General features: G+C 55.3%; 4 protein-coding genes across 4 annotated transcripts; 2 read left to right on the plus strand and 2 right to left on the minus strand.

Moving 5' to 3' along the window:
* Positions 1-133: 133 nt before the first annotated feature.
* Positions 134-1,620, minus strand: asaE-14 (MFS transporter asaE; the record flags this gene model as incomplete). The annotated part of the gene is made up of 2 exons (XM_036633126.1): positions 134-1,216; positions 1,264-1,620. 2 exons carry the CDS (start codon positions 1,618-1,620, stop codon positions 134-136), a joined length of 1,440 nt encoding a protein of 479 aa, XP_036501523.1.
* Positions 1,621-3,812: 2,192 nt separating this feature from the next.
* CGCS363_v001278 (uncharacterized protein) lies at positions 3,813-4,336 on the plus strand (the record flags this gene model as incomplete). The annotated part of the gene is made up of 3 exons (XM_036633127.1): positions 3,813-3,896; positions 4,002-4,067; positions 4,265-4,336. The coding sequence occupies 3 exons, from the start codon at positions 3,813-3,815 to the stop codon at positions 4,334-4,336; spliced, it is 222 nt and encodes a 73-aa protein (XP_036501530.1).
* Positions 4,337-4,828: 492 nt separating this feature from the next.
* Positions 4,829-6,667, minus strand: cta1 (Catalase; the record flags this gene model as incomplete). Its single annotated transcript, XM_036633128.1, has 6 exons — positions 4,829-4,856; positions 4,917-5,224; positions 5,281-5,898; positions 6,042-6,098; positions 6,151-6,384; positions 6,440-6,667. The coding sequence occupies 6 exons, from the start codon at positions 6,665-6,667 to the stop codon at positions 4,829-4,831; spliced, it is 1,473 nt and encodes a 490-aa protein (XP_036501531.1).
* Positions 6,668-10,557: 3,890 nt separating this feature from the next.
* On the plus strand, positions 10,558-11,190 carry CGCS363_v001280 (uncharacterized protein; the record flags this gene model as incomplete). The annotated part of the gene is made up of 1 exon (XM_036633129.1): positions 10,558-11,190. The coding sequence occupies one exon, from the start codon at positions 10,558-10,560 to the stop codon at positions 11,188-11,190; it is 633 nt and encodes a 210-aa protein (XP_036501995.1).
* Positions 11,191-12,033: the final 843 nt, after the last annotated feature.

The following is a 12,033-nucleotide window of genomic DNA, read 5'->3' on the forward strand; positions in this document are numbered from 1 at the left end:
AACAAAAATGGTCATCACATCTGGAAAATAAAACGGGACAGGTCCGCAGAGGTAGATCATTTGACATAGATCATCTGATGACTGCTCTAGAAAAGAATTGAATTCAGCTTGCATACTTATTCACCAATCCCTTCTACAACCACCCGATCCTCTTCCAGAAGAAGCTCGCTCCGCCCATGAGAGCAGTCACGCCCGTGAAGATGATCAAGGTGCCATACCCGCTGCCGTACCCATGCGCCAGCTCGCCCTTCCACGGGGAACCACTGATCAAGGCCTCGCTCAGCGGTCCCGAGATGACGTTGCCGATGCCGCGCCCGGCAGCCAACATGCCAAATACCATGCTCGAGTCAACGCCGCGCTCCTTTTCGCGTTCGTGGTCGGTGACCTGCTTCATAATGCCAGGCCATGCGGAAGTATACGCGCCAGCAAAGAGCCCGTACACGACGCAGAAGAGGTACAGCACGCCCAGGCTGGACGAGAAGCCCCAGATGAGGAACGTGCCGAGCGCGGCGCCCACGCTGGCGAGCATGATGCACGACGGGGCCGAGAAGCGGTCGACGAGCGAGCCCATGCCGATGCAGCCGAACACGGAGGCGACGTTGACGAGGAGCAGCGTCAGTGCGGACGGGAAGGCCGAGGCGCCGAGCGAGCTCTGGGCGTACATGGGCAGGTAGATGCCCGGGAGGAAGAAGCCCAGCGCCTCGACGATGTTGGCGAGCTGGTGCAGCACAAAGGGGCGGCTCAGCATGAACTTGAGGTTCCTAAAGGGCGCGGCGTGGATGGGCGAGAGCGACATCTGCGAGACGGGCAGGCGCGGCTTGATGAAGAAGGCGAGGGGCGCGGTGAGGCCGAAGAGGACGCCGGACCAGATGCGCAGCGTCGTGCGGAAGCCCACGGTGCCGAGGAGGTACTCCAGCAGGAGGGGGATGATGACGCCGCCGAGGCCGGTGCCGGACCACATGACGCCGTAGGCGAAGCCCTTGCGGCGGACGAACCACTGGTCCATGTAGAGGATGCAGGGCAGGTAGGCGATGGAGCCGCCGACGGCGTAGAAGATGCCCTGGGTCACGATGAGGTGGGGGACGGTCTGGGAGAAGGAGGACATGGCGAGGGCGATGCACATGATGAAGAGGCCCACGATGGGTGCGTGGCGGCTCTGGTGGGGGAAGAGGCGGAGGAGGCCGATCACGAGGAAGCCCGAGAGGTACATGATTCCCTGGGGAGGTTAGTGTCTGGGTAATTCGGGATTCGTCGGATTCATACCATGGCGCAGGTGCCAATGACGGCGATGTTTGGTTGTCCGGCGAAGGGCGCGTTGGTGGAATAGTAGTTTTGGAAGACACCAAAGGCGAAGGGAAAGCCCCATACGAGCACCTCGATGGCGAAGCACGCGGCAAGGAAAAGCCACGCCTGCTTGCCGCCGTCGACGGGAGGGAGCGAATCGAATTCCTGGCTGGAGTGGTGGTTGTCTTGGACGTTGTCGTCGATGCCGGAGCCAGACTCGGAGCTCTCTGCGGCGTACGGATCCCGAAGAGGCGGGGTCGCGGCCGGGGGAGGTGCCGTCGGGGCCGGGCCAGCCCCGACGCGGAGGTGTCTCAGCTCGGTTTCTGAGGTTGACATTGCTTCCAAATCTTCTGGCGGCGTCACTTGCAAAGACTTTGTTGTCAATTGGCAAGTTGGAGAAGTGCTGCAGAGTTGATCGGGAGCCGTTCCGGTGGGAGCTTTAAAGTCTGAAGGGTTGCAGAGGTAGCGGGGATCGGCTCGGATTGGGTGTCCACACTGCGCCCTCCGCTTGACGGCTGTTGATCCCTTGACTGGGGTTCAGCCAACCGAGGGCGCGCGCTAATCCCACTGCATCAGATTTTAGGGGTCTTGTTGGTGTTAAGGGTGCATGCGGCCAAGATTTTCAGGTCGGATTCCTCTGGCCGCTCTTTGCTCTCTCTAGAAGGATTGTTCGAAGTGCATGTAAGCAGTGTCGCCGGTGCACCTGACCGGAGACATCGCCCAGTCTACCGGGTCCGACTCCGGTTTCGGACCCACTCGGTCCGTAGCATGCGGCACCGGCCTACCTTACCTATTGCACTGCAGCAGCACGCACGAGACGCTCGCGGAGCTGCAGTCTGGTGCAGGCATCATTCATTCGAAATGCCGCCTGTCGCATGCTTCTTCACGTGGGCGATCGGCCAGTCTTGATTTGACCCGACTTGCTCGCTCAACTTGTGCAAGTCCCGGCAATCTACGTACGACATCTACAAGCAGTTTTGGGAAGGTGTCATTTCTTCGAATCTGGATACTATTCTGGCTCGAACCACATCAAACCGCATCATTCTCAATCTCGACTTTATTGGATCCTCCATCTGAAGTCAGCGGTTTCGAATTGAATCCTTCCCTTAACCCCGACGAAAGCCGCTCAAACTCCAAACACGTCGCTTCCAAGTCGAGCAACAGATTGTCTCTCTTGAATCGCCCACTAAGGGCTGAAGAATATTCTGGGCGCCGCAACCCTGCAGCCCGTAATACCACGTCAGATCGCCCATCATTGTAAGCGGCGATCGCTCGGATTCGGGCCCAGAAGAAGGAAAAAAGAACCCGTCAATAACCCGATCATTGGTCGGCAGACCGAGTCAGCCCATGGCGGGTTACTGGGATCTCTTTACTTTAACTGCCACCGAACAGCACCCTTTCTTAGCATATCCGTCAACCAAGTATGCCGCGTCACTATTAGCATCTTAATGAATGTGAACTAGTAAGCCTCAAAATAGCCCTTTAGTTGCATTCTCACAAACTCCTCCTGCAGCCAACATCAACCGTCTCATCTTCCACTCTCACTGTCGCATGAATCCATTCAGGACAGGCGCTGAAAGGCATCTTCGTCCCAAGAAGTGATGTCAAGGCAGGAACAGACTTTTCCTTCCGACGCAACCTTCCCACCGTCTGTCACTACTCAGTGCCAACCGCATGCCTGCGTTTGGAGTCACCCCTCGCTGAGGTCATTCCCCCCCCCACCACGTACACCACCCCAAGGATCCCCCACCATCCACGACAGCAGGCACACCACGAGGTCAGGCGAAGGAGCCTTGTCTCGCACCGCCGCCCACGACTCGACGAAGGGATATCCCGAGCTCGCGTCACGCTGCCAGCCGCTTCACCTTCCCATCCCAAGGTGAACAGCCCTCGGCTGGCGGCCGAACAGCTTCTGCGGTAGTCCTCAAACCCGCAGCAAACACCGGAACGCGCAGCACGACCTGCAAGTGCCGCCTGATGCAAGCCCGGTCCATCCTTGCACCTTTTCCTTTGAAATCCGTGTATTCACACAACGGATGTCGTACCAGCACCCCGGTCTTGCACTCTTTTTCGGACCACTCGTCTGGCTCGGATTAAGTTGCCCTGAGCTTTAATTCTCTTTTTCCAGGCCAAGGCTTTCTTCCAGCTGCAGCCAGTCTGCCTTCCGTTATGCAGGTGGGGGCCCAGAGAGACCCCCGGACCTGGCGAGGGCGGCGCGCGGTCCACGGTTTCTGATTGTTCTACGGCCTGGTCTTCGAATCTTCTGCTCATTAATAAAAAGGATTTCCCGCACGTCCTCGTGTTTGGTCTGAGGTTTTCCTTTCCTCTTTTTCTTGTTGTGCCTGAACCTTCGATCCGTGTTTCCAACGTTACATCGACACCTTTGGTTTCGAAGCTGAAAGAATTCCCGGCCCTCTTCTGTCTGAGTCGACGCGACGACATACAATACCCGGCGGTGCCCATCAATCGAAGAACTTGAATACTCGAGGACGAAATAGTTTCACTCTGTGTAATACGTAATTTTCGAAATGTCGGGGGCGGTCGAGTACAACCAAATGCCAAGGGAGCCTGCGCCGGCGATGATTGTGGAGCCGAACCATTCCGAACAACCCGTGAGTTCCGCCGTCGCCCACGATTTCCAGTTTCTGGACTTGAATGAGCTCTTCGCCACTCAGTTGAGATATCACGCGAGATCCCACGCTGACGGTTTTCACCAGCGCCTGGTAGAGCCTATGAAGATGGAACAGTCAACGTCCCTACGAGGCGGTAAAGCAGACGGCGGAGTAAGCAAAGCCCTCCAGCTCCCAACCCATGATTCTCCTCATCAACTTCCCCAAACTTGACCACGTCTTGTAAAAGTCCTGTCGTTTTCGCAAACCACATCGACGCCCTCAAGTCGCGCGTAGGTTCGGGGAGGCTGATGCTCGAGACTCACCATTGGAATCTCAAACAGCTAACAAACAACTCTCACCTGCTGCAGGCCATTTGCTGCGGTATCTGCGCTGGCCTCTGCTGCTTCGAATGCCTCGAGTGTTGCTGCTGCTGCTGTTAGTCGATTTCAGCGGCGGCCCGATCAGATGTTACAACGAGGCACCGACCGGCTGCTCCTCATTCTTTCATTCTTGTAGATCGAATATCCGAGTCGGCGTCGACGAACACGAAGCGGCCGCTCTTGAACCCCCAATCCGCGCAAGCGGTGGGCGACTCGTATGAGGACTTATGAATTTCACGGACGGAAAGGAACGGGCGCATTTGCACATATACCAAGGCCATGAGTTTTTTCATGAGCCACCAAGATCATGTATAAATCTTTAGAACATCTTCTAAACAATTGTATTTGGGTATTTCAAGCTTTCTTCACGGTGCGCATCATCCATGGCTGCCCGCTCGGCTTCTTGTGTGTCTTCTCGAACCTCGGCGCGGAGGTGGTGGTAGTACACGGCGTCTATCCTGTCAAACGCTTGCTTGACTCTAAGTGAGGAGACTCTCGTCTAGATCGTTCGTCTATCGCCATCTTTTGTTTGCATCTTGACTTCGTAGCTTCTTACAACTTGGCGCGGGGCTCCTCAGGGCTGGCAAGGTGTTAGCTTACAGTCGAATTCAAGTAAAAAGAAAAGTCAAGGAAGACTTACGCAGCAATCTTCTCAGTTGCCTTCATGATAGCACCGCCAAGGGCTGGGTTGACCTTGGAGAACATTTCATAGGTGGCCGAGCGGACCTCGGGGACGGCACCAGCGAGCGCGCCAGAGATGTTGTTGACAAAGTTTTCCTGCTGGCCGGGAGTGCGGCCGAGGACCTTCCAGAGGCCGTTGGCCTGCTCGTAGTCGTCTGCGGTGATGGGGCCGAAGAGATCCTCGACGACCTTACCGGCCCACTGCTCGTGAGAGCCGGCGGCCTTGACAGGCGCGTAGTTAAGGGGGCGGAAAGTGGAAGGGTAGTTCTGGGTTGAGGTCAACAAAACTGAGATGATGAGCAAGCACTTGACTCTGAACTTACAGGGTTGGCACCGTAGTTGCCGTTGACAGCCATAGCTCCGTCTCTCTGGAAGGGGTTGAAGGCGTTGAGAGGTTGGTTGACGGGAATCTGCTGGTAGTTGACACCGAGACGGTGGCGGTGGGTATCGGGGTAGGAAAACAAACGACCCTGAAGAACAGGATCGGCGGAGGGCTCAACACCGGGAACTAAGTGAGAGGGGGAGAAGGCAACCTGCTCGATCTCGGCGAAGTAGTTCTCGGGGTTCTTGTTGAGGGTGAGCTTGCCGAAGGGCCTCAGGGGGACCTCGCTCTGAGGCCAGACCTTTGTCAGGTCAAAGACGTTCCACTTGAACTTCTCAGCCTGCTCAGGTGTCAGAGTCTGGACGTAGACAGTCCAGCTGGGGTGGTCGCCCTTCTGGATAGACTCGAACAGGTCCTGGGTGTGCCAGTCGGGGTTCTCAGAAGCCATCTTTCCAGCCTCCTCGTTGGTGAAAGTCTTGTTTCCTTGGTCGGTCTTCAAGTGAATCTGAACGTAAACGAAGGAGCCATCGGGCTTGGTCCACTTGTGCGTGTGACCAGAGTAACCATTCATGTGTCTGTACGAGTAAGGAGTTCCACGATCAGAGAACAAATGCATCAACTGATGGACGCATTCGTGATGAGTTGACCAGTAGTTAAACGAAAATCCAAGTTAGTTTTACTGTATTTCAAGTCCGGAATCAATTGCTTACCATCTGGTTGAGTTAGCAAAGTCGTAATGCGAGTTGTGGTGTTGAGACTTACCATGGTGGCATCCTTCAGGTTAGTTTGCGGGTGGCGTTTCTGGGTGTGAATGAAAACCTAAAAATGGTAAGAATAATGCCGAGAGGACCAATTCATCAATTGCAATTACCGGGAAAAGACTCGGGTCGCGGAGGAAGAAGATGGGAGTGTTGTTGTAGACCCAGTCCCAGTTGCCCTCCTCGGTGTAGAACTTAATGGCGAAACCGCGGGGGTCGCGCGCAGAGTCGGCAGAACCCTTCTCTCCGCCGACGGTAGAGAAACGGACGACGGCCTTTGTCTTCTTGCCGACCTGGTTGAGCATGTTGATCGAGGTGATGTCGCTGATGTCGTGGGTGACCTCGAACTGTTGTCGCATGTCAGTGTCTCGCCTTCAGAGACCGCCCGCTGTTCCGCCATACCTCGCCATAAGCACCGGCACCCTTGGCGTGCACGACACGCTCGGGAATGCGCTCGCGGTCAAAGTGAGCAAGAAGATCGATCAGGTGGAAGTCCTGGAGCAGGAGAGGTCCGTTGGGACCGGGACGCTGCCAGTGCTGGGGGTTCTGGACCGGCGCGCCATTGGAGGTGGTGTAAGTCGGCTTCTCGTTGTACCGGTAGGTGGAAGGGGGCTTCTCGTCGGATCCCATTGTGTCGGCTGTCTCTCGAATCGAGGATGAGACTATGGGGGTTCGGATGCGGGAGGGCGGGTTGGAGGGTTACACTGCTAGAGTGTTGTTGCTTAGCTACTTGAGTCCAAGTTGGATATCAAGAAACAGAAGCGGCAATTGGCAATTCAGATCAAAAAAAGATCAAAGAGGATCTTCAGGGGTCCAGCGGGAGGGAAGGGGAAACATAAATACTTTCAAAGGCTGCGCGCAGAGAAAAAGAAATGCCCCCGGGCAATCCATCCAGCTTGCGATGGGGGCCTCACCTCGGCCCCTCCCCATCATGCTCCAGTTTCTCTCCTTCTCTCCCCCCATTTCTTTCGGTTTTTGGGGACCTCTCCCACTCAGGGCGCTCAAGTTACGAAGCAGAAGCCAGGGCACGACATGCGTCGACCGGCAGGGATGCCATCAGATTTGAGAAGCTCCGGCACGACACGGCCAATGGAATGTCACATAAATGCAAGCTTGGGGTGTTGAGATCCACACGAAGCTCCATTTCGAGGTTTCCTAGCGCTCTTCGGCCCCCTTGTCGCTCCACCCGTGGCTTTCGCTGAGTTGTGTCTAAACGATTCAGCAGCAAGACGGTCGGCTATCTTTCTGTCTGTTTTCCAACATGATGTAGAATTCAACCTCGGCTCACCTCTTGCCCGCCGAGCGACGTCTTTAGACGCACGTAGCCGCGTCTCTTGCGTTAAAGAGCTCACAGGCAACGCTGTGCCGTCGGGAGACACCAGCACATCCGGCAAGGGTCAGCAGTGATATATGCTTGTGAGACGGGACATGCGCTCATCCTCGGCTCACACACGTCGCCTGGCCCCTCCGACAACGGCATGGTCCCACAGCGACCTGCCAAGTTGTCTTCTGCTGCCGGGTACACCAGTCATGTCCCGGTGCTGCTGACCTCCCCAGATGTTGCGGGGGAGACGCTCTGCACCGGGACGGTTGTCGTCAAGTTGGAGAGGTTCCAGCCTCTTGAGCGATGCGGAGAAAACTCGCTGAGACGGACGACTGCCAACATGGATTTGGCCGGTACAGCATGTCGCCTGTGACCAACGAGTTTGGTCCTACGGATCCATCAGACCACCCGTATGCACCTCGACGGTTAGGCTAGCTTTGCGCCTGTCCAGAAATCCCGACTAGACGTCTGAAGAGGAAAAGATGTTGCAAGTCGAGCAGCGCGCCAATCGGCTGTGCGCGACGAGGTTCATGCCTGTATGCCTCCAGACTACGCTTGACATTCAAACACCATCGGCCTTTGGATGAACCACGCAGACGACATCCAATGTGAGTGAAGCTCTCCGTTGCCCGACAAGTCAGCCGTCCTTCATGCTATGTGCGAATTTCTGTTCCTGTTCCAGACCCGAGCCAGTGGCAGCGGGATTCCCACATCGTGTATTTTACCTAAATCGGGAAAAATGCAGGAGAGCAAATGACATCATTGGTCAAAGACGGGCAGGCCTCGCCGGGAAGCGTCCTATCGCGATGGCCTTCCCTGTCCCCGGAGTGGAGCGGGAGACGGCAATCCTGCGCACACCGCCGAGCTCACGACATGTTTGGGTGGCTTACCACGCAGCAGAGTCGCGTCCAGCCTCGACGTTTTCCCATTGCCGGAAAGGGAGAAAGTGGCAGCTCGCGTTCTCACATGATCGGCCTTCGGTTCGCATTCCGCTACGGCCGGCTGGCGTTCCGACCGCTGCTGCGCCGAGACCGCCGAGATTTTGGCTCGCATCTCGGTGATATCCCGGAGGTCTCCGGACTTTGGCACCCAACCTTTGATGTGCGGCTTTTGCATCGATGGAAGATTTCCGTGCGAAGCGTAAAGCGAAACCAAAGTTAAAATGCCAACGGGCCCGAAAGACTCAAGTTATCAAGACTAAGCATATCGGGAGAACCCGACTTTTAAATGGAGAGATGGCTTGTTCCGGGGGCACTCCACCATTGTTGGTGGAGGAGCCACGGAATGGCTCGGTCGAACGCGGAAAGATGCCGAGCCCTGTATGTGTGGCGTTCCGAAGCTGCCTGTCAGCCAAGAGATACCAAACATGGAGAAGCTCGATACGTTAGAATCTCTAATAATTGTCAATTGCTGTCTGTTGTCCCTCTTTCTTCTTGAATCGGGGAGCGCCAGCTACATCTCCCTCGCATGTGAGGGCCTTCAAAGGCAAAGGAATCACACATAGAGGGCGTGGGGATGCAGCGTTTGTTACCAAAGATGAGTTTCACGCTTGTCAAAGTCACCGTCTTTTCACTCCTTTTGCGGAAGTCTTCCTCTTCAAATGGAGCATAGGAGTTGGCAGATCAACTAGTATCTATCATCGACGACTTCCATTTCCTCTGCCTGTCTCTATCCGCCCATCTTGTACCTCGTTCTCTGCACCAAGTTTGCTTCTGCCAGACTCCTGAGACCCTGTCAGGCAGAAGCTGGCTGTTTCCGAGGTTGACGTTCATCTTGACATCGCGCAGCAACGGCCGTGGCCCAAGACCGAAATTCGCCGAAGAGATCGGTCAGAGTCAGGCGGGCTGGGAACCTCATTCTTCGTTGTTCAGCTTCAGCTTCAGGTTGGAGGCGGTCGTGATTTCTTGAATCTGGGCGTTGTGCATCTGGCTCATCGTCATGGTCGTCTTGCAGAACATTAGTTGAGTGACATGCAAAGTCAAGGTCATGCGTACACACACAATTTCTTGCCGATCTCACGATCGATAGCACTCCGACCGCCGCGCGCTCGCTCCAGAACAACCTTAGCGTCGGCAAGAACCTCCCCCAGCTGAGCTCGCTGAACAGCCGTGAGATCGTTGTTGAGGATAGCCTCGTAAATGTCCACAGACTAGGCTCCAGGAGACGACGAACAAGTTCAGAGATGTCCCTGTATCCTTCAATGAAGACCGACAAAGCTAACACGTCCCTCGGAGTTGCTTCAAAGGACGAATACCACAAAGTTTGTAACCAATGCTACTAGCGGTCTCTTGGACATTTTAAAAAGCTTTCCCATTGTGCCTTCGCATCCTATCGTGAGGGCCTCTCTCTATCTTTCGTGCATGTTGCATTCTGTTCAAACCGGTCCTCGAACTGAGAGTGATCAGAGATGTCCCGCCAACCCTGCGTCAGTCAGTCAGTCAAGAGGACCTGGAAATGAGAGATACAATCGTTGGGCCCTAACGTCACCCCAAAGGACGCATACATCATTCTTGCCGCAGACAACACGGGCACGAGCTTGAAGATTCTTACTCACGGAATGACAGAAAATGCCGCGCAATGCTCTGCAGACAACCGGTGACAGATCCGCATTGCGTCCCCTTAGTGGACAGGGTCCATACTGGATCTGGCAATCCATGGGTTCTGGGGACGACGCAGCCCACGGCCCCGGAAGGTCGATTGCAGTAGTTGGTTTTGCATTTTCAACATCAGGCAATGAATCAAGCCTATCGGTTACTTCTCACAAGTCCCGGCCTGCCTCCCCTCTTGGCAAACTTGGCTCTGGGGTGCCACGGGCAGGCTTCGTCCTTCAAGACCATGCTTGTCGGGAACAACTGTCCAACGGCACTACCCCAGATGATGAGCATTATACAAGAAATAGGACAAGCTTGAGTTGACACGAGGTGGGCAGGTGGAATTTGGCAAACATGGCAAACCCTCCGTGTTGGAGGAGAAACGTCACACCCGCACCCGACCCGGCTCCGATGTGTACGTTGAAGGGAAGTTATCTGAGCAAACATTAGTGCATCACATTTGGCTGAGGGAGTTAATCACGGCAAAAGCTGACTGAGAATAAAAGAGGTCATGCTCAAGACCACTTCGAGGGTTTCTTGCAATGCTTTGTGCACTTCGTTTACTATCACAGCGCCTTCAGCTTTGTGCAGCTCTGACTCCTAAAATGCTTCTCATCACAGCTCTTATCAGCGCTTCATTCTTCCTACCGGCATCGGCAGCACCAGGAGCCGAGCTTCTGCCCGCTTCCCAGATCACCGAACGCCAGGACGACGAGAAATGTGAGGGGGGACTCAAACCGTGCATGAGAGGATGCATCGCCAAGACCGAGATATGTTGCGCCGACCCTGAGAGAGACGAGCCTTGGAGCTGCAAAGTGGGCGAGATTTGCGGCACCTCTCCTAAATTCGGTTGCTCGAAACCCAGAACGACCACGGCGTCTTTGACCCTTTCAGCCACTGCGACCTCCGCCTTGAGCCCCGGCGATCCCGACCTCGGCCCTTCTCTAACTATCTCAAGCCCATTCTATCCATCGGAGACGACATCAAACGGGAGAAACAAGATGCCGGGATCGACCTCTGTAGCCTCGTCACCAACACGTCAGACGTGCTCCTTTGAGATGGCGGCAGTCGGACCGTACGCCAGCACTAGTACCAACACACCGGAGGAGGGGTGCCCGGGTGCTCTTACATCTTCTGCCGACTACGGCGCCTCGGGGGCGGCTGTCAGAGTCGAGTCCTTGTTCATTATGGCGGCGATGGGAGCTGCAGTAGTCGCATTGGTGGGTGGGCTGGCTTGAGTTGTGTAGTGTGGTAAGGACGGTACACGTCAGAGTGGAGGATGGAAAAGAAAGACATGACGGATTATGAAGTTGGGAGAGTCTTGCTAGCCAGGCAGTATTAGTTGGCCATCCGGGCAGCGTCTACCACACGCGTGTAATCCGTATATTCTACCGAGACCCCCTAGTTTCCCTAAGCTCAAACGACTACGTTTCCTACATATTCACTTTGGTTGTCGCTATCGTCGCCGCTATCGTCATCACTATCGCCATTATTGCTGTTGTCCTTATTACTTCTAATCGCCTATGTTCTCGTCGTCGCCTACTGTCGTCGTCTGTCGTCGTCTGTCGTCGTCTACCGTCGTCTACCGTCGTCTACCATCGTCGTCTGTCGTCGTCTACCGTCGTCTACCATCGTCGTCTACCGTCGTCTACCATCGTCGTTATTACTATCCCTTCCACTACCTTCCAAGTTGCCTCCATTCTATGGCGTCGCCACTGCATCCGCCGCGGTCCTTCTGTTTTGAGAAGTTGACCGGAAGAGAAGCCGCTTGGTTAAATGCAGCTCGAGGTTATTGCCTCGCCGAAAGCGACAAGAAGGTGGGATTAAAAATGATACGGGGCAGGCGGGTGATGGGATCGACCGTGAAGGTCGGGTTGAAGCGCATTTCGAGAGGTACTTGCCCTCGGCCACGACTTAAACCCAGCCAACGGGCAAGTGCTTCACAGTCTCAACTTCCATCATGCAGGCGTGACCAGTCGTTGTGTTTACCTTCCACCGCCCGAAGCGTCCCCGGAGGTCTTCCTTATAAGCCCATGTTAACGTCAGTCATCTGCTCATCTTCCCATCTTCATCCCAACAAC

This window comes from Colletotrichum siamense (assembly GCF_013390195.1).
Source record: "Colletotrichum siamense strain Cg363 chromosome Unknown KSG_Cg363_contig01, whole genome shotgun sequence".
Taxonomy (NCBI): Eukaryota; Fungi; Ascomycota; class Sordariomycetes; order Glomerellales; family Glomerellaceae; genus Colletotrichum; species Colletotrichum siamense.